This window comes from Aedes albopictus, chromosome 3 (assembly GCF_035046485.1).
Source record: "Aedes albopictus strain Foshan chromosome 3, AalbF5, whole genome shotgun sequence".
NCBI lineage: Eukaryota > Metazoa > Arthropoda > Insecta > Diptera > Culicidae > Aedes > Aedes albopictus.
The window spans coordinates 345,803,481-345,826,822 of record NC_085138.1 but is presented as its reverse complement, the minus strand read 5'-3'; the positions used below and the strand labels follow the sequence as shown (position 1 = coordinate 345,826,822).

General features: G+C 39.0%; 1 protein-coding gene across 2 annotated transcripts in view; it reads left to right on the top strand.

Moving 5' to 3' along the window:
* Positions 1-598: 598 nt before the first annotated feature.
* LOC109421913 (membrane-bound transcription factor site-2 protease) overlaps positions 599-23,342 on the top strand; it is a 41,149-nt gene continuing 18,405 nt past the window's right edge. The window contains exons 1-3 of one of the 2 annotated variants that reach the window (XM_062855179.1): positions 599-919; positions 975-1,665; positions 17,314-18,061. In XM_062855179.1, coding sequence (XP_062711163.1) covers positions 845-919; positions 975-1,665; positions 17,314-18,061 — 1,514 coding nt within the window. In that variant the 5' untranslated portion in view covers positions 599-844. Of the gene's footprint in view, positions 920-974; positions 1,666-17,313; positions 18,733-23,342 lie in introns of those variants that run through there. The other variant, XM_029865151.2, reaches the window with a different exon arrangement.

Sequence of the window (23,342 nt, the reverse complement as noted above, 5' to 3'; positions counted from 1 at the left end):
ATTGTTATTTTGTGTGGTACACTCATAGAACCATATTTTCAATAATACTAAACATTTTTCAAATTTCTTCAAGCTGTTATAAACTTAACTATATTGTGAAGATTTCATAGAAGAACCGGAATGGAAAGATCAACAGTGCGTCGAGATAGAGCATTTTGAATGTTTATAGTTGATTTCCGATACAGTCCTTGACACGATTTTCTTATTACTAACAGCAGAAGGACCGGGAACCTCGTTCGTATAATTAACATATTAACCGTTATATGGCCGGCAAACTTTTTGCTTTTTTCTACACCGTGCATTTTAAATGGGTGCTGGGTACCCGGGTACCCTGCCGGCCACATAAGGGTTAAATAAATGGTAAACTGTATAACAAGTGTTATACTTTAATTCAATTATTGAAATACCACAAACTCAATAAACAATTTGAGTCAATATCAAAAATATAAGGATATTGCCAATATTCGTCGACTGCGTAAAACGTCTGCGAATGTGTTAGTGACATAGCTAACCGTCGATCTAATCACAACACACACCAACACCAGCTCGAGAAGCCGGATCAATGAAAACTTTTTTGTTTTGATCTCGGTTCGTCAGTCAGTTAATGCAGTGCCAGTCAGTAGCAGTGCATGCATATAGAAAAAAAAATAATCAAAAATTATCCTGGCGGTGCGGTTGGTGAGAAAGAAGAAACCGGTCAACAGGAAAACATTACCACAGTGCATCATTTTCGTCCCGAATCTATAGTGAAAACCGCATTGCATCACTGCTCGGCCGGCTGGTTGGCGAATTATGTGTTGAAAGGCTAAGGTTTGTGTAGGGAAATTGGAGCATTTTGTAGACGATGGATTTTTTATTGCTCCTGGGCGTGGTAGTGGCCATCTATGGAGTCCTATTGTTTTTCGATAACTTTTTCAAGGTAAGTTTGCGACTTACATTATCGTTCAATATAAATTAATCGAATACATTTCCAGAGCTGTATGCGCTATCCTTATGAGGCGTTCCTAAAGGGGACGGGTTTATCGGTGAAATTCCTCCGGTTACAGTGGCACACGACGGCTCTCAATCGATCCATTGTCAAATGGAGTACGGCTTATCCGAAATTGCTGGATCTGAATTTTAGCTTAGGAGTTTACTTGTCGATTTTGCTCATGCCACTTGCGTCACTACTAATCATTGTGTCCGCTTTTCATACGAAGAGTTCCGGCAAGACGAGTTCGGATGGTGCCGCAGGGGTTTCCAAGGCAGTGGCCGAATCCGTATCGTTGGATTTGCTCATTCCGGGAGTTAATCTGCCATTGAATGAAATTGGATACTACATCGCGGCATTGGGGATCAACAGTGTTGTGCACGAATTGGGCCACGGGTTGGCCGCAGTGCTGGAGGATGTTCCAATCAAGGGCTTTGGATTCCACGTAATGTTGATCATTCCGATGGCCTACACTCAGCTGGACTCGGACCAGCTAAATGCGTTGAAGACGTGGAAGAGGTTGAAGGTGCTATGTGCCGGGATTTGGCACAATCTGCTGCTGGGTGCTTTCACGTATTTGCTGTTCGTCACAACTCCGGTGATGCTGTCGGCGATTTACCGGGTGAATGAATCCGTGATGGTGACCCACATCAAGAACAACTCTCCGCTGCTGGGAGCACGAGGACTGGAAGAAGGTGAGTTATGCTTCAATTAGTTTGATTTAACTACTTTTATTGTTTCAGCTTTGTGTTGTTCTGCGACAAGTATAGAACATCTTGAAATGCTTACTTTCTTACTAAGATGAAAGCTGCTTTGCTTTAGTTTTTACAGAATAGAAAGCTTTGCCCAGAAGGGAGCGGCCGTAGCGACAGATACGATTATTTGCATAAAAATAGTAAAAAACAGCTTTAGTTTTTGATTGATTGATTTCAAATTCAATCGAATCTGACCAAAGCAAATCATACAAGGAAACTGCAGCTAATAAAATATATTAGATCCAGCAGGACAACATGTTCGTCTTTAGAGGGAGCTACCGTAGCGACAGATTCGATTCATTGGTTCTAAGCAACACCCTAAAAATCTCGCCTCAAAAAGAGAGCATCCATAGCGACGGAGTTCATTCCGTCTACTAGTTTATAGAGGTTCAGTTATTTTGCAAGCAAGGTGAGAAAGTCGTAAACATGTGTGTGGTATTCGTCTCCTCTATAATGATGTCGAACCGACCGACGATATTGCAGGTTACACAGCTAAACCTGAATCACTGTAAAGCCGCACAACAGTTACTGTAGCATAGCAATCAGTCTGGTAGTCAAGTACAGAAATCGCCCTACTATCGAACCTATACCGCTCCCTTCCCGATATCGGGAACTTAGTAGCGGATAAGACCAAGCTAGCAGTGATCTGTAAAACCGGTCGTTTCCCGGTCCAGGAAATAATTTCCACGTCGCACGAGGGCTTCGCAATAGCGAAGATTACATCCCGTTGGCAGTGTTGGTAAAAACTCAAATTCTCAAATCTCATGCTTGATTCTTTCACGCGCGATTCTTGACTCGCCAAACTCACCGCCGAAAATTTCACTTATTGCGTTATTTCTTGGTTTTCTTATTATTTACATCGAAGTTTTTGGGATTCTATGATAGAACAGAAGCAAACCTATCGATTGGATGTCGTCCAAATTGATTGAGATTCGTTTTACAAGCGAACGAGATTTCGGCGCTTGATTCGTGAGAGCGAGATTTAGCATGAAAATCTCGCGCGTGAGAAAATGATTCAGAATCGCGCGAGTTTACTTACGCAGGAGTGGTTCATGAGTGTGCTTTGAGTGTGATTCTACCAACACTGCCCCTTGGAAATTATTTCCTGGGTCAGAAAACCACCGGTTGACCAATTACAGTTCTTAGGCCCCCAAGGTGGCCGATAGTGGTTATTGAGTCCCGTGGTCATCGGTGGAGGACTTCAACGTCATGGCGATTGAGTGGGGTAGCTGCTCGACTAACGCGGGCTCTACTAGACAGGCGACAGAAAAATCTACAGTAGGAACGGTATTTAGAGACCATCATTGATGTGACCTTCGGGAGCCCGGGTCTATACGGCCACAGCCGAAGGTCATCGGGCGGGGATGGCTGACCTCGCGCTTCGATAAGCCAGCATTTGTAGAGCGATTGCTTATGAAGGATAACACCGCACCGACGATCTAACCATCGATGATCTAGTTGAAACCCTAAGTCGTGCATGTGATGCCGCAATGCCAAAACGAACCCTATCCAAAAATGGACCAGTATACTGGTGGTGTTCAGAAATTGCAAAACTCCGTGCATTCCGTTTAAGAGCTAGAAAAAGGATACAAAGAGCTCGCATCGATTAAGGTAGAATGGAGCGAAATGAGCTCTACAGGACGGCTGAACTGGAACTGAACAAAGAGAATAAGGCGCGTAAGCAGGCATGCTTCGAAAATCTGCCAGGCAGCCAGCGCGACCCCTTGGGGTGATGCCTACAGAGTAGTCATGGCCAAAACGAAGGGCGTGTCAGCACCTACAGAACACTCCCTCGAGATGCTGCAAAAAATCGTGGAAACGTTGTCCGCGTCCCTTATGGCCAAACTGACCCAAGCGAGGACGTCCCAGTAAAGAACTACGAGCTCATCGCAATAGCGAAGTCGAAGTTGAACAAGGCTCCGGGTCCGGACAATATCCCGACAGTAGTCATCAAGACGGCTCTGATGCAGATGTGCCTAGACAAATGCAAATTTCCAGAGAGGTGGAAAAGGCAAAGATTAATACTACACTGCCCGAGTCCGGGAAGTCTCCTGGGCGCCCGTCAGCATACAGACCTATCTGCCTCCTAGACACCGCCGGAAAACTGTTGGAACGCAACGATTCATTCTGTCGAGGCTGATGATCCATACCGAGAAACCAGATAACCCTGGGCCACAGACAAACAGACGTAACACTTCGAACATTTTTCGATTCAAATCATAGTCACGGAAACATATTCGCCCAATGCTAAAAGGCCCATGTTTGGCCGACCACCAACTAGGTGGCGGTAGTGAGCAAACGTCAAACTCGAACAAAAACGATGCAAGTGCCACGGTTGGGCAGTTGGCCAACTATCAAATTTTGAAAAAGACCGTTAAATCGGTGTACGATGTGAATTATCAGAGTGTTACGTCTGTTTGTCTGTGCCTGGGCTCTCGGATAACCAGTTCGGCTTCCAGAAGGGTCGATCGACGGTGGACGCTATTAGGTCAGTAACGAAAACGGCCGAGATTGCGCAGCGCTCCAAAAGAAGCGATCGGGAATATATTGCGTGGTCGTCACGCTGAATGTAATGAAAGCGTACATCAGTGTCAACTGGGCCGCCAACGGGTGCGCCATACACATCCTAGGAGTCCCGGATAGCCTATGCAGGATACAGGAGAGCTACTTCCAGAATAAAGTGATAGGGTGCTAATCTATAACACCGAGGAAGGCGAAATGAGCTACAACATTACCGCGGGGGTGTAGTAGGCTGAAATAATTATGTATCCTGTAGCAGGCCGTGTTAGGAATTTGGGAAAATAAATGTCATACTTGTTTATACAATCTACCGAACAACACTTGTCTTATAGAATATTACAGGGGGTACCTCAGCGCTCCGTCCTGGGCCCGGTGTTATGGATCGCTGCGTATGATGCCGTATTGAGGCTCAAACTTCCACCAGGCGTAAAGCTGGTCGACTTTGCCAATGACATTAACCTCGTGGTATGTGGCGTGTCGGTAGAGGAAGTGGAACTGACAGCAACGCACGCAATTGGCATAGTAAAGGACTGGATGACGTCGAGACAGTTGACACTCTTCTTCTTCTTCTTTTTTCTGGCCAACTAGCACCGTTCGGCGCCAGTTGTGTTTTACGTCGGCTGGGTCTAGGAGCTAAGCCTTAAATTCCGACGCCCCAGGGAGACAGCCACCACACCTGAGGACCCTACATATCGAACCCATCAACACATGGGCCGGGATCTACGGCTTTACTTCCTATCCGAGGGAAGGCGTGATCACGGATTTTATGTCTCAGAAAATCCCATCGGCGTCGACGGGAATTGAACCCCGACCGACTGGGGTGAGAGGCAACCACGCTTACCACTACACCACCGACGCCGACCAGTTGACACTCGCGCACCAAAAAACGGAGGTGGTGGTGGTAAACAACCACAATTTGAACAACAGGCAGTGGTCATCACAGGCGTTTGGACTATAGACACTATAGATTCCATAGACTCGCGGAGACATGGTTGAGCAATACGATTTTAGTGTGTTTTGCCGTGAATTTAGAGTAAACCGAGCTAATATTCGTCACGTAATCCATTATCGCTATTGAAATCGTTACGTCATGCTCGTTTGGCTACACGAACTAACAGTTCATTTGGCTACAGTTGTCTTCGCCTCCGCGAGTCTATGGAATCTATAGTGTCTATAGGTTGGACTATCAACTCTAAGCGCTCACTGAAGCAATTGGCAGCCACGTGGAATATGGCAAGCATGGCGATAATGGCATTGCATTGTCAAAGAGACGGATCGCCATAACATCCACTTTGAAGTGGCAGAGAGAATGAGATTCGTCCAGCAAGGGTAGATGGACACACAGGGACACAGGCTCAAACCGAGTGTGTCTAAATAGACGGGTAGTCCCCATCACGAGGTAAACTTTCACTTGACACATTTTCTGTCAAGCCATGGGTGCTTTAGGTGGTATCTGCGGAGATTCGGACATGCGGGGCACCGCATGTCCAGAATGCGCAGACTGTGATGAAACCGTGGAGCATGTGCTCTTTGAATGTCCACGCTTCTTGGAGCTAAGATTGAGTATGCAGGAGATATGCGTTAGAGACATCACTCCGGTCAACATTGTTGAAAGGTTGTGTTCGGGGGCGGACAAGTGGGATTCCCTGACTTCCACGGTCTCCCAAATCGTACTTGAACTACAGAGAAAATAGCGGACCGACCTACAGCAAATTGAGTTTGCCCGCCTCCTCATCCGGGAGCTTGAGTCCAACGGGTAGTCTATAGTATTAGTCAGGTCTCAAGCTTCCAGGGGAGAGAGGACAACTTAAGACGGTAGCTGGTGGAACGATAACCAATGGAGAGTGTTCATGTACGGTTCCCCCTTTCTCGAAGTCATCTCTAACGGGCGTAAGGTACCCCGGGGCAAGTGAGAATCGGGGGCAAGTGAGACCTATAGCTAGTATTTTTTTTATTATTTATTTTTAAGACTAAAATTCTTCATAGAAAACATAGGTATCACACCTACAGATACTTTGAATACAAAAAACATTATTGTTACAACCATAAATGGATCATATACGTTATTGTTGTTCATATGTAATTTTCAATTCACTAGATAAGATTGACGTGCTCTACTACATTCGTCGTTTCAAAATAGATTTGTTATTCTACAAACCAAAAAAGGATAGTATTTGGAGTACATGCAAATGATTTCAAGCGAAAAAGCACACTGCTCTCACTTGTCCCAGTGCATTTCGCTATCTGGGGCAAGTGGGACCTATGAGAATAAACAAACACAATTTTATGGGTTCATCTCGCCTTGTCCAGCCTAAGATGAAAAAAGCACGAAAGTCAATAAAAATTGACGCGTTAAGTAATCTACTGTTGAATTATACTTTATTACCTCTAGATGATGAAATTCTTGTTAAAAATAGTAAAACCTTGGGTAAAACAAAAAGAAATCAAAAGCATGTAATTTTTAATGTTTTTCTCCAAATGCCTTCCATTTTTTTCTCACTTAACGCTACATAAAGCATTCTTTTGAGCATTCGGGAACAGTCCATAAAAAATAAAATGGGGAAATGGCCTTTTCAAAATTCATGATTAAAAAAAACATTATTTCAGTAACAAATTTTGAAAACGACGTATAATCAATGCTACACCATTGATTATACGTCGTTTTCAAAATTTGTTACTGATTTAATGATCGTAAAATTATGTAAGGGAGAAGATATTACTAAAAATCTCGAAACCCCAGATTTACTATTGGTGAGAATCATCAACTATATCATATAGAGACCAAGTTTCGAAATCTTTTGTCTCTTCATTTTACGGCGCTTTTTGTATAAAAAAAATCAATTTATTTTGCATGAGCTGCTAGAGTTCATTCAATTTCCCCCAGCGATTTGTTATTTGTTACGTAATTTATGCATGATACCATAAACCTCTTCTTATTTTAATCTCTAAACATAGTCATTCATATAAGAGATTTATGATTTATGTTACCTTATTTGTTGCAACTTATATACAGGGCTTAATATACCTTTGAACAAAAACTCTGAATAGGTCCCACTTGCCCCGTGAAACGCAGTAAATGAAGATCTGCTACACTTTTCTTTATATGCATAATATATGGAATGTAAAAATTTTGAAACAGTTTTAATGCACGTTAATAAGTACAAATATACCAACAATGTCTTTTGGGTTCATTGGAATTATTAAAGAAAATTCTGAAATTTTTGGCATCTTCTTCTTCTTCTTCTTGGCGTAACGTCTCCATTGGGACAAAGCCTGCATCTCAGCTTAGTGTTCTATGAGCACTTCCACAGTTATTAACTGAGAGCTTCCTCTGCCAATGACCATTTTGCATGCGTATATCGTGTGGCAGGCACGAAGATACTTTATGCCCAAGGAAGTCAAGGAAATTTCCTTTACGAAAAGATCCTGGACCGACCGGGAATCGAACCCGTCACCCTCAGCTTGGTCATGCTGAATACCCGTGCGTTTACCGCCTCGGCTATATGGGCATAACAAAACCAAATTAGCATTTTTTTAGGTCCCACCCCAAGTAACAATCAGCATGCCTTGAAGATTTATTCGTGTTTTATCCTGGTTTTATACGAGCATGTGAAAAAGCTAGTTGTTCTATACTAGTTTTATGTAGTTGTTTTTTTATTTTGCACCTTTGGCATTCCATAAAACTATCATATAACTTCTGCTATAAACACCGTCATTTAAAGACTTGCAAATGGTCTTCTTCTTCTTCTTTGTGGCTCAACGTCCCCACTGGGACTTGGCCTGCCTCGCTTCAACTTAGTGTTCTTCGAGCATTTCCTCAGTTATTAATTGAAGGGCTTTCTTTGCCTGCCATTGCATGAATTTATATATTGTGAGACAAGTCCAGTGTATCATTGCCCAAGGAGTCGAGAAAATTTTCCTGACCGGAACGGGAATCGAACCCGTCGTCTCCGGATTGGCGATCCATAGCCTTAACCACTAGGTTAACTGGAGACCCCAAATGCAAATGCAAATGGTCATGAATTGGTTTTATCACTATAATGATATGCCATTTCATTAAAACTTGCATTTGCGGCTGTTGTCGGAGAGATTTCCTTTTGTAAACAAATAAACAAAACTGTGAAGCAACGCTTAGAACCAACAAAAGATTTCGTGGCCATATCATAGACCAAGAAATGCTGTGATAAGACCGTTAGTTCTATCATAAGTTCAGTTATGACCACCTTAGGACGGTAAGCCCTATTGGAGAAATCATCAGGAACGCAGAGTTTTATCAGAAAAATATGTCGCCTAGCCGGTATAATTCATGTAAATACAGAAAAATCATTACTCAATTTTATGATTTCACGTACAGCGCTTAAGATCAAACTTAACGATTCAACACGTTTCCGTCATATTATTTTCAGAAAAAATACATAATGTTTTTGAAACTCCGCTATGTTGAAAAAACCTTTTTCACGCCCAATCCCACTGAGTATATTAAATGCATTTAACTTCCTATTAACCCTCTAATACCCAACCCCGCCTCTAGACGGGGTATAGTTAGAGCATTTTTGTAATTTTTGTTTCGAGGGAAATCAATTTTTTTATATTTTTGGCTGATATTTAGGACTGTTTTGTATATCTCAAAATGGTTTTTGGTGTATTTAAAAGCGTATTTACATTTTTCAAAAATCATTGAAAAATTGATGTTTTGGTCACCTTTCAGAAGTCATTGTTTATTTTGTATTGAATCGCTACAATTAACATATTTTAAATTTTTCCCAAACCATTCTATCCTTGTTTAATAGTTTAAGGGCCGATTTCTTCACCTACCCGACTTAACGACGCAAGCCTGGTTTATCTTAAATCACACTTAAAGTTAACCTTAACTTAACTTAACTTAAGTTCACCGAGGTAAGAAGTTGAATTCTCCGTTTTTGCAAGGAAATCGTGCAAAAAGCGTGGGTATCTGTGGGTATTATGATTCCTTGCCTAATTTGATGGTGTTTGAGCAAAACTTTGGAAAACTGTACTGGCAATGGCAATGTTTCAGGAATTTTGGCCGACAAAAACCCCTCACGACGGAGAGGACAAACCTGCCAATAATATCCAACGTCACCCTATTAGGTATTCAAAATAAGTCATGTTTAGAAGTACACCAAGAATAAAACTTTTTATATTTAGAATTATGAGTCAAAATGTTGAATATTCGATGGGCTAAACGTGCTTTGAACTAAGTTTTTTATAAGAAATCAGTGTATAAAAAGGTATTAGAAGATTTGTTTTGAGTGTCATCCTAAGTTTGTTTGTAAAAAAATAATATCTCTTGAACCATAAGAGACGAAAATGTTTATTGTGACCTGAAATTATGGAAGGACCGGGTTAAAATAAATAGAAACTTCAATGCAAATGTACTTTCGACTTCCAAATCAGTATGACAAATTTCCAAAACTATCAACACGGTGCCTTTTTGAAGGCTTTCAATCTAATGTAAAAACTTGATTGTCCCAAACCCGATGTGAATATTTCATATTAACGACCCGCTATTTCGAAGGTTTTTGTCTGTATTTTCCTTCAATGTTGATTTGTAGTCGGTGTGTTATGATTACTAAATGTACTCTTGTCCAAAGTTATCGATGTAAGGAATACCATATCACGATGAAGAAATTTATGTATAAAAATGTGTTAGATAAATCTACGAAATAAATAAATAAATAAATAAATATTGACGACCCGCCGGCTATAGGTTATCATTTTCTTTATCATCGTCTCTATCCATAACCAAACGTTTTACAATTTTATCGTTCCTAAATATACATGTTTCTTAAAAATATTTTCTGCCGTTTCAAAAATTTATTTATGAAGCAGGTGAAGAAACCCAAACTCTGCAATTTGCGACTTAAGCCTGGCTTAGCGCTGCTAAGCCACCTCAGAGCGCCGCTTAAAATAAGCCACACTTAACGTAAACCGTAGCTTTATTAAACCGGGTTTAGTGGTTAAGCCGAGGTGAAGAAATTGAAAAAAAAGTTAAGCCCGGCTTAAAATGTTGCTAAGCATGGTTTAAAATTTAAGCCCGGGTGAAGAAATCGGCCCTAAGGGGATTGAATGCACTCTAAGGGCCGATTTCTTCACCTACCCGGCTTAACGACGTAAGCCTGGTTTATCTTAAACCGCACTTAAAGTTAAGCCAAATTCTTAAGCCAGGTTTAAATATTTGCATTTCTTCACACCGGTTTAGCAAATAAAGGCGACGGCTTACGCTAAGCCAAGCTTAACGAAATTTCCCATATCATTCCAATGACTTTCCAATGGAAACGTCATTTTAAGCCGCCGATATTTTGAAATGCCCGTTATATGCAGTATGGAGTAACAACAACAAAACATCCGCTGAAATTTTAGCAGGAAAAGCGGAATCGCTCAGTATTTTTTTTGGATACAGAAGGAAATTAACAATAATGATCTACCTAGACTGTTGATGTTTTATCTAACGCTAGTATAGAAGATCTACGATTTAGTACCTACTACATACGATTGTTCCACAACATTTGGTGTTCGAATTTGCCTCTCATTGTACAAAGTTGGAGTGCCACATTGCAGAAAAGGCGTTGCAATGTTGATATCATGTTTTGATATCCATAATCGCCTTCGAATAAAGTTGCATTTCGATAGTGAGTTTTTGAAAATGTGTTTGTCGTGAGATGCTCCAGAGTTCAGACCATTTTTCGAATATGTTTAAAATTTTGAACTGTGTATATTTAATGAAAGCCACAGCAAAGTTCAAGTTCAACTAGAAACTGAAATCCCTTAATAGAAATAGTTTATTCTACTTTTATTCCATTCGTTGGTGTTTTTAATACTTTATTTTAAAAATGTTTAGGTGCCGTTCACAATGCTCTAATGAAAAGGAAAATATGATCGTGCGTTACGGCCCATGCAAAAAATTAGGATATTAATATAAAAATGTGTTAATACGATGCACGCTGCCTTGTACTAAAATATGAAACGGAACGTTTTTTGCAGTGCTGAAATAATTATTTTTGCAACTTCTCTTTTTTAAAGGCCATTTTACCTCACGCAAATCTGACAGGAAAAGGCCTACTTTCCCACACCAAATTAACAGTGCTGTAATGGTTCATTACAGCACTGATTTGCGTTGCGTAATGAACCATTACAGCACTGTTTTCAGTTTTGATCAACTTATTGATGCTTTCTGGACGCAGGTTTGAAAAAATGTGACAACTGCACAGTATAATCTGCTATGATCAGACTTCCTTAATCATGGCTATGAACATCAGTGTGCAGTCTGATGAAAAAGTTTAGTTAAAAACTATCCTCAAGTGGTAATTTATGAAGGTGCAAAAAACGTTGTACGCAACTCGGTGCAGAACTCGATTTTACACCACTCGTCGTAATTATCTGCTGTAAAAATCTTCATTCTGCACCTTGTTGCGTAAACTACTATTATGCCACAAGTTGCAAAAATGATGATTTTTTCAGCACGAGTTGTACATTTATTCAACCCAGGCTTGCCGAGTTGGATAAATACAACGAGTGCTGAAAAAATCGAGTTTTGCAACGTGTTGCATACAAAGTTTTTTGTAATTACGAAAAACACGCATCAATTACAACCTTAACTGCACATTCTGAGCAAACATGCAAGCGGACTTCCACGTGTATTAGCCATCTTAGCCTATTATCCGATCAAGTTGGCGTTTCACTAGGCCTAGACCAGGACAGACCGAAATGGTCGGTCACAAATTTTCAAGATTTTGTCCAGTTCAGTCTGGTACTTTTTCTTCTAACGACCTATCTAGATTCAATGTCATCGAATATCTTCGAAAAAGGCATTAATATTCTTCGTGAAAAAAATGGGATTAAATGTGCGCTAATAGAGTTTTGCAACGAGTTGCAAAGCATTTTTGCAATGAAAAACAAATCACTAGAATATGATCATTTCTATCAGTACCATCGTGCTTCGCGGTGGTTCGATGGGAACAGTGTCATGTGTTCTATCATGCTAGACACTAAATTTTGATCAAGCAAGCTGTACCATAACCGTGACAATTTGGCAAGCTCTTGCCGTGACAACTCTGGTTGTGGATCAAACAATTGCATTATGATTCATAATACAACCGAAATCAGTTGCATTATGAATCATATTGCAATTGTTTGGTAGGGTAACGGTTGAATTTTGGACCCCTAGAGGACATTGGTTTGAATTTAATTCAAAATCAAACAGATTCAGAGGGTGTTTACACATAATGATGATGTTAATATGTTCGTAAAAGCCTCCACTAACCGGTAAAAATACCCATAAGGTCATTTCTGGCTGAAAATTTGAAGAAAATAACTGATTTTTGAAGCATCCGTTTTCACTGTTTTGGACACCCCAATATATTTTGGACACTCTTCAGTATATATTTTGGACACCCAGTGTTTAAACCCGTTTGAAACTATTTTGGAAGAATTTGCCGCTTGAATATGCTGGAACACTAATAACTTGATTGACAAAAGCTGATTAGACGAACTTTGCGAATTTAATGCGCTAGAATGATAATTGTTTTTGTTTACATCTGCAAGTTTCCTCAGCACTGCAATCTCTTTTTGTAAACATGATGCGACACTCGCACGGATGACGAGATTGGCAAAAAATAATTTTAAGGAAAATAAGGATATTTCCAGTGAGGAAATGATTGCTGCCTATGCAGAGCGATCTTATTTAGCGAATAATTATAAAAAATTCCGTCATCTCATCATTAAACCTGTGTAAGTTGTGATAATAGGACACAGGGGGTCCAAATTATATTGGTTACCCTATAGTACGATAAACTAGTCCGTTGTGATACGGCAAGTATAAATCAAATTTCATAGTGCTGAGTTGCAAAAAGATATTTAAAATCCACTTGCGTCGTATTTTCGGCAGTTTTGTTCTCTTCGTCACGGGAGGTTTTTAGAAACCTATTGAACTCAAAGTTGACCTCAAATCCTTCCAAAGTAAGATGAATGATATGGAAATGTTTCAGGCATTTTGGCCGTCAGAACCCCCCCACGACGGAGAGAACAAACCTGCCAATAATATCCAACGTCACCCTATTAGGTATTCAAAATTATAGACACTATAGATTCCATAGACTCGCGGAGACATGGTTGAGCAATACGATTTTAGTGTGTTTTACCGTCATGTTTAGAAGTACAACACGAATAATACTTTTTATATTTAGAGTCAAAGTGTTGAATTTTCGATGGGCTAAACGTGCTTTGAACTAAGTTTTATAAGAAATGAGTGTATAAGTCTGTTTGTAAAAAAAATAATATCTCTTGAACCATAAGAGACGAAAATATGTTTATTGTGACCTGAAATTACGGAAGGACCGGGTTAAAATAAATAGGGTGCCTGTACCAGTTATCGCACTACCTAAGAAAAACTATTTCTACAAAAATAAGAAGAAGACCGACGAATGTAAACAATAAGTCAAATGATTGATTAGTTTGCATACTTTACAGGAAAAATATAAAAACGGAGCCAAAACTACTTTTAGTATTTATTACGGCGTGTGCCAATGAAAGGAACCCTGTACCAGTTATGGACACATTTGTTAATTTGGGTTCCACTTCGCACTATTTACATGCATTCCTTATGGGATTTGCCACAACTGGTACACTATGGCGAAATAGGGTGCAAGGAGGGCGAAAAGTTAAGGAAAATGATTTATTTCTACCATAATTTGCGCAAATTGTGAAGTTTGAATGATTGCAATCATCTTTTGTAATCGTGATCTGTTGTTCACGATTTTTTTCTTGATGATTTGCATCTTTAAAGGTTGAAAAACAACTAGGTATGGCGAATTTGAGGTACTACAGCCATAACTGGTACACTGAGCCTAGAAACTTCAATGCAAATGTACTTTCGACTTCCAAATCAGTATAACAAATTTTCAAAACTATCAACACGGTGCCTTTTTGATAACTTTCAATCTAATGTAAAAACTTGATTATCCCAAAAACCGATGTGAATATTTTATATTGACGACCCGCCGGCTATAGATTATCATTTTCTTTATCATCGTCTCCACCCGAACGTTTACAATTTTATAGTTCCTAAATGTACATGTTTCATTAACAATATTTTCTTCCGTTTCAAAAATTTATTTATGAAGCAGGTGAAGAAACCCAAACTCTTCAATTTGCGGCCAAAGCCTGGCTTAGCGCTGCTAAGCCACCTCAGAGCACCGCTTAAAATAAGCCACACTTAACGTAAACCGTAGTTTTATTAAACCGGGTTTAGTGGTTAAGCCGAGGTGAAGAAATCGAAAAAAAGTTAAGCCCGGCTTAAAATGTTGCTAAGCCTGGTTTAAAATTTAAGCCCGGGTGAAGAAATCGGCCCTAAAATTATTTTCCTTAAAATAACACGGAAAATAAAATTTTATATGAAAAAAAATAAAATAAAAATATTTCAACAATAATCATAAAATCTCAAAATGTTTTCATCCCAAAAAATCCGTACCCCAAATAGGCTTCCAGGAAAAATATAAAAGTGTGGGGATGTTCAAAAATAAAAATTAGAAAAATCAAAAACTGAAATTCACGAAATCGAGAATTAAAAAGAATCATCTTCTAAAACATGTTTAAATCGATTTTAGATGACGAAAAATGATATTTAGATCAGAATCAAAATTTTGGGTATTAGAGGGTTAATGCACAGTTTGTGTGGCGCAGTTATTTTATGTCATTATCACAGTCAAATTCACCACAAATTTCCCGTGGCATGTCTCCTCCTAACACATATTAAATAGGAAATCAAATCTCAATTCCAGATCGGCATCTTTCCGATTCATGGCTGGATAAACAACCAAGCATAATTTATTCTGACGATCGAACATTGATAGTAAAAAATAATCAAAACAAATATTTGACAAGTCAGAATATGGTTTTATTTAGAAGGTTGATAAAACTATGATACAACCCGAAATCCTAAGCCGGCTTGCATACGAAGTCCTGTAGATCATAATAAGGGTGGGCCAACTAGCCAGATCGTGGACTTTTGGGGGCATAAAGGAGCTCGAGAGTATTTTCAAGTCGGCATCAATGGTTTTACGGTTAGGGTTTTTGAATCGCTAAAAAACTTCTATAAAATCAAAATTTTTACTTGGGACTTGCCCCGGGTACCTTACCGCGAAGGTAAGGAAGAGAGAGAATAAGTTTTTAGTGGGTCTACCCTCACATAACCCGAAGATCAGATCTTGGATATCTGATCAGTAGATTTTCTCATTCTGTAAAAAAGACTGTATTCTGTGGCATTATCAATTTTATTCAATTATTTTACTACAAGGACATCTTTTTTTATTCATTTCTGACAGGTTATGCTCGAAATGAAAACAAAATTCTTTGTTTTGTGTGGCAGGTTGGCCCTGCGGAAATATTAATTTTCCAAAAATATATAAATTCTTTCCCTTCACCGGGAAACCCCAACTCCTTCGTGGCACTTCCAATGCCTACATCATATACACTACCCGTCATAAGTACGGACTCACAAAAAGTATTGCAACAATATTGCATCACCCTGACTCACCTCGATATCTCCAAAACCTGAGGACTTACAAAGATGCTGTCTTCAGGTAAGTTATTCAGAAGACCAAAAGCAACAACTTTTCTGAAGGCGGCATTTTTGTAGGTATTCTGGTTTTAGAGATATCGAGGTGAGTCAGGGTGATGCAATATTGTTGCAATACTTTTCGTGAGTCCGTTCTTATGACGGGTAGTGTAGGTCACATTCGCTCCCTAAAACAACAGAAATCCGTGAAAACTTTTCGGGAAATTTGCGGCTGGAACTTGTGAGCTTTGTTTATGTTTTCGACGGTGGAACAAGGAGTGGAAATAGGTATTGAAGACATCAATATGTAATTGAGTTGTATTCTATTAAAAACTAAAATTTTAGTTTCAGACATTTTATCAGTTTATTGAATAAACATGATTATTTTTCTTGTACCGACTTTTCGAACCCTCTAAGCAGAATACCCTCTATGAATGAGTGTAATCAGTTTCGTACCTTTTAATTCCGCCCTATGTTGCTTATCCTTTGACAGATACGCGTATTTCGACTACCACTTGTAATCTTCCTCAGTGTCAGTTATCCACTGTGGATAACTGACACTGAGGAAGATTACAAGTGGTAGTCGAAATACGCGTATCTGTCAAAGGATAAGCAACATAGGGCGGAATTAAAAGGTACGAAACTGATTACACTCATTCATATGATTATTTTTGTTTCAAACGGATGAAATTTGTCTCCGTGTATCTGCCAGTATTTCTCTAGGAATGTCTGCTGTTATTGCTCCACAAGCTCTGAAAATGACTACTTCAGGAATTTCTCCAAAGGTTTCGGTATGATTCCACAGAGAAATCCAGAGATTTTTCCATTGATCGAAACAGCCGATCGTTTAGTATGAGTTGATGGTACTAACACGTTTACGTCGTAAATATTCGAGTTAAAATATGGCGTTCTTGGTAATAATTGTAGAAAAACACTAATCTACAAGTTTGTCGAACACCACATTTCAATACTAGGCTTCAGAACTGAGTTATACACAAATTAGTCATACGATTATGAGGTGATCGAAAACATCTTTAGGCAAAAATCTCTTAAAGGGTAAATCACCAATTGTAGCACACTCCATGCTTTTTTATGAGGTGTGCAACAATTGGCGGTTGGGTAAAAGGGATCAAATCTACACATTCTCCCCTAATGATCGCTCGGAAATTTTGCTGTTATGGATGTTTTGTCCACAATAATTTCTCCTCGTGGTACAGCTTCACTACTAAACATTGAGGGTTTAGAAAACCCTTTCAAATAGAGAAAAAAAAACAGTGGATGGATTTTCATGAATATGTACTACGTTAGTGGAGCTTAATTTTACGCATATACGCATAGTAGGTACTTACAACAGAACAGGCTGTAAAAGTTTTCCATTATACCTAATACCGTTTTTTAGGTTTTAAAACAATATTCCATGAAATGTCTCATTTTCAGATAGATTGGGTGAGTCATTTTATACGAACGTTTTTTGTTTGTGTTTTTTACCTTTTCAGGGGACATCATTACCGCAATCAACAGTTGCGAAGTCCGCAACGAGGCATCCTGGTACGACTGTCTGCTGGAATCACTCCATTCCCAGCCATCGTACTGCATTTCCCCAGACTTTGTCCACCTGAATGACGAATCGGTTCCAATATCACACAAAAACGATGGCCTCATCGAGTGCTGCAGCGTGGACAACACAGCCTCCAACTGCTTCGAGTACATGGTCGATGTGAACGAAGAGGACGTGGCCCTTCCGCAGCACATGTGTCTCAACATCCGAAAGGTGGTTGAAAACTCCTTTGGGTACTGCCATCAGAAGCCCATCTGCTCCGAAGGTCATTGTTTCAAACCGATGATCAACAATTTTACGACCATTCTGCAAATCCGGAGGGACCGCAAACCGGACGTAATCTACATTGGCCACCCGGCGGACCTCACCCGAACGATCCGAATATCACAATTCGTTCCGAAGACGTCCATCTTTCGGCCCGGTTTCGCCGACGACATCCAACTGCTGCTCAAGTACGTGACGGTGTTTGCCCTCGGTCTCTCGGTCATCAATGTGATACCCTGCTTCGGCTTCGACGGGCAGCACATCGTCAGTGCGCTGCTGACGAACGGGCTGGTCGTTAGCCGGGTGCCACAGAAAAGCAAACGGGACGTGATTGCACTGTGCATCAACATCGTTGGGACGCTGTTTGTGTTTATTCTGCTGACCAAGGTCTTCTGGCAGATGCTGTTCAAGGCCTTGTGGCAGTAGGTGTGGGGTGGGTGGGGAGAGAATAGAGAGAAAGAATCTGAACTTTGTACAACTGACAGTGCACTGTGGTCCAGTGAGTAGATTTACGGGAAAAAGTGTTTGAGCGTGAACATTATGTTTTATGTTCTTTCAAAATCTTTTGTTTCAATTGTTATCTATTCCCAGTAAGTAAAATTATTTTTATTAGTCTTTGATCCAGTAAGGCCTTCAAAAAGAAAATGAATATGCATGGAAATCAATATAAAACAGTAGACGTTCGATCGGTGCATACAATAACGAGTTTTTACTGCAAGCTCGGTAAAGTGCAACAAATGTGCAGTTATCGCACCGCCAATCGTAAAAATGGTGCGTCATATTGGTCCTTATATACACTAAGTGTACAATCTTGAAAGAATTTCACATTCATTTATGGTGAAGGTTGCCAGCGTTCACTTTCTAAACAGTGCAGTTTGCCTCGCATTTTCTGGAGCACAAATCTGAAGACCAGACTCGGTGTTCAATGCGAGTAAGCAAGTAACGAGTAACATTTCTAGATCAGTTTGTTTGACGGATCTCCAGATTTCTGCTCGAGAAAAATCGAGTGGAACGAAAGGCGACCATGTAGCGGCCATCTTTGTACAGTCAACTTTCGCTTGTTACACTAAGCTCTTAGGGGCTGTCCATAAACCACGTGGTCATTGGGGGGGGGGGGTGGGGTTGGGGTTCGGCCAATGACCATTTTGTATGGACAAATAAAATTTTTTGTATGGACTAATGACCACGCGGGGGGGTTGAAAAGTCCCAAAAAATTAACCACGTGGTTTATGGACAGCCCCTTAGCCCAGTTAGTGAAAAACTTTCACTAAGTGGGCTAAGTTTTCAGCTGTCAAATAATCTCCAACAATAGAGATTCAGGGCTACCAACCTAGACAAATCATGTTTCACGTCAAAAAGTGACGTTTGACTTCGTTTTAACTGGGCTATAGCCCACCTAACGGACGCCCAGTTAAAACGAAGCCCACCTGAACGTAGCCCAACGAACGAAATCTGACTGTACTCTAGCGACCTCGTCCTTAACTTCAATTGATGGTTTGTTGACATCTTTTGCACGTTGCAGTTATTGAATTGCGATCGCTAAGTGGAACATACACATGTTGTAGATATAAAACGTCTACTGTAATACATATGTACATGTGGCCTTAGTTATTAATTCGCGAAAGCATTTATCAGAAAACGCATATTGCTGGATCGTCTATTAGAATCATGGATCCATATTTTATCCGTTATTAAGACCAGCTAAAAAATTTGAAACGAAATTACTTCATCGATTATACGATTAGGATTGAATGATCAGATTTTCTCACGCAATCCAATAAGCATTTCATACGTAGGTACGTTCCGTTCAACATTCAGGGTGGCCACAGACTCGGGAAATATGCGGGAATTAGTCGGGAATTTCGTTTATGATCGGGAATTTTCAATATGATGTGTAGCGCCTCCAGAATGTAAGCCCTAATCTAGTTTTAGCACTTGACTTACTTTAAATCCAGATTCTTACACAGTTTCAGAAGTTTCACGCAGGAATCTTAAAAACCAAATGATGCAGATGAGTATTAGATTCAGAATTACGAGTAATTTCTATTTTTATAGAGATTATCCTGGTGACATGTTTTGATTGTCCGGATGCTTGAGTCAACGATTATACCCTATTTTAAATCGTAATTTTTCAAAATAAAGTTTTGAACGACTAAAAGTCCTAAATTACAAAACGTGAAAAAAGTATTACAAACAAAATTTTGATAGTCAAATTTTGATTAATTTTATCAAAATTGCCATAAAATACTTCTCCAACATTCGTTGAGACAGAATAACAGAATACTTCTCCAACGTTTTCTAAGAAAATTTTTAGCATGTTACTTGGTATAAATTTCCTAAATGAAGGAGAACATGCCTCTGAAGCAGACCTACTGATACATGGTTAATCATAGCTTAATAATGACATAAACCAGAAATCATCAAAATCATGCGCAAAAAGACTATTATTTTAACTAGAAGTGTATGCAATTCTTTTAATGATTTTCTACAGAATATTTCACAAAGCTATTTGTCGAGAATTCAGTTCGAGTATAATCGAGGAATCACGTAGTTCGCAGAGTTTCGACTGTCTACTGCCATGAAAAACTAAGCAAATTCATTTTAGCTGAAAACCCTTCGAATTCTTGTGGTAATCAGAGAATTCTTGTCGATGGAATTTTGTATGTTGACGAACTTTGAAAAGGATTTTCTGATTGAGGCCATGGAGAAATTATTGACATAAATTTAAAGATTCTATCCAGATTTTTTCCTTGTAATAGGGTCTGGGACCATTTGGGCAGGAGCACCTATTTTGGGCACTTGCTGCTATAACTCAGTCAATTCCAAACCGATTGACTTGATTTTTGAGACACGATCAAAAACGCACAGTATCTAGGCATGTGCAAAAATTCAAGTCAAACGGTTTGAAATTGATTGAGTTATAGCAGCAAGTGCCCAAAATAGGTGCTCCTGCCCAAATGGTCCCAGACCCTAGTTAGATTTTTTGCCGAAATATTTGGCTGAGCTTTGGGACAAGTTACAATTAATGTTTTCATTGAACCTTTAAAATTATTTCTTAATTTGCTAGTGAAGGACTTCCTGATATTATTGCTTTGCAGGAGTATTTAACGGTATTTCTAGAAATTTCAGAATGAGTTCATAGAAAAACTCTCTGCAATCATCAACGTCATCATACTAACATAGTTGAATTTTATTTTATTTATTTTTTAATAATTACTAAAAAATTGAAATTTTTTTTATGGAATTATGAATTGATGACGGGAGGAACTCTTAAAGTGTTTTCTGCGTAACGATTTGTAGAATTACTGGATTAATTTATAAATAAATACCTAGAATCCTTGCAAATCATGACATTGAAACGGAAGCAAAATTGCAAGTTGATAATCAGAAGACATAATTCTCTAGATTTCCTTATAGATACGACTGTGATATGTTGATTAGGGGTAATGGCTTTCAGTCTGTTTCAATTCAAAACGGATTCTTATGTTTTCATCCGACGTTTCGGACACATTGTGCCTATGCTGCAGGCCCTTAACGATAAAACGGGACTTTGTTAATTCCTAAGAAAACGTCGGGTGAAAACATAAGAATCCGTTTTGAATTGAAACAGATTGAAAGCCATAACCCCACATCTCTAGATTTTGTTTTAAGAAATCTTTCAATGTATGGCCTGTCTACTACAGGGACTCCTTTTAAAAACGAAGTATACTATAACCAACAATTTCCATAAAAAAATATTCACGAGTTTCCAAGTGAGTTCTTTAAAAATGGGATTAGAAATTAAGCCCAGACTGTCGATTTTTCCAGAAATTCCTAAAAAGAGCCTTACAAATTTCGTCAGAAATGTCAAAGTTTTGTTGTCAGGGTTTGAGAATGTTTCTACAAACTCAGCTAGAAATTGTTTATGAATAGAGAACCATTTATAACAATCCACAGGTATGTTCAAAATTAGATAAAAATTCCACTAAGGAATTCATAGCTAGCCATTTCCACTAAACAGGTATATATCTGAGTTCTACATTTTTTTTTATCTAAATGTATCTTCAGAAGCCAGTCGCTTTTTCGAATTTTTACAATGTTAGGTACTTGATTATATTTTCTTTAAATAAAGCAATCAAAATCAACTGAAAAATTAATAGTGGGAAGGAGATTTGCAGCACTTAATTGTGCTGATGGATTCGAAGCTAACGTGCGAACACTTAACGCACGTTTGACGTGACAGTTTGGACAAAAAACTGACTGCTTTTTATTAACTGAACAACGTTATTTTTGTATGACTAGGTTGACATTTCAAGGCCACGCATGAGAAAATGACATGGTTTATATTGGTAGGACCGCTAGGACAGAACGAATTTGAATATTTTTCATAGTATTTGTAGGGGGATGAATACATAATAGTTGACAAGCAAATTTTGTTTTATTACAATCAACTGACCAACTTGGCGTATTTTTGTTTATCTCTTAGATGGTGTTATGACACCAACAGAAAAAATATCAGAATGTCAGTTACAGGTTTCTGTGGATTTTGGACCGATGACAATTTAAGGGCACAAGAGATGAACACAGAGAAGTACAAATCAAGAAAACAATTTGACACAGAATCGACTATATTTTAACATACGTGTTCGACTGATTCAATGAATCTATCTAAAAGTATCTAGAAGACAATTGGCGCTAAGATTGGAAAAAAGCTTGCAGTACAGATGACAGGGTTCTCACGGGCAGTGCTTCAAGCGAGGCTTACATAACAACTGACAATAAAGAAACCTATTTTCATTGACTTTCTACGCAATGGACATCTGACCGAACACACGTGTTTTCGTTAATCTCCTAGGCATTATTAAGACATGACGTATGTGCATGACGGAACAACTAGCAGGACACAGTTCTAGACGTCTCTTTTTAATAACGACATTCAGCATATTTCCAATAAAATTACACTACAATAAAGCAAAGACTAAAGCTGCTATGATAGAACAGATCAGAATGACTTAATTGACTATTACCTTGGAGATCTACTTCGAATAACTGACAAATTGACAAGAACCTAACTAATTACATGGAGCATACCACAAAAAACCAATTGACAAAAAGAAAAAAAGGGGAAACGTTTATTAAAACTATTTTTGTTCAACGCAGGCCAAAACAGTGTCGACTTGGGCCACACACGCCTACGTACTTCTGTGTGTTGAAACAAAAATAGAGGCTCCTAGAAGCAAATGTAGGGAAAGGGTGCGGTGTAGAACATAAGCACAGTGTTGCTACCGTCGTAATCACTTTGAAAAAAAAAATAAACTTCTTCCAGGAAATTTGTTAGCAAATTCCTCGAAGAACTTCACCAGAAAACACTCCCATAATTCTGGCTATAGGAATCAAAACAGAATTACGCCAATGATGCAGTCCTTTATACCTTCAGAATTCCTGGGATCGCGTAAAAAACTCCCTTAAAGAATTCACCAAAGAGTATTTCAACTAGCCAACCAGATTTTTTTTTATTGGATCTTCATCAAGGGTTTCTTACAAAGTTTATAATCTTTTGGTAATTCCGACAAACATATTTTCAAGTACAGGTTTACGTTACAGGACATCCGGAATTAGAAGCAAATTTCAAGCATATGTAACATGTAAATTTCTTTCGATGTTAACGTCTCCAAAATATTGTAAAACTATCACAGCATCACAATGACATTGAAAATGTTTCAG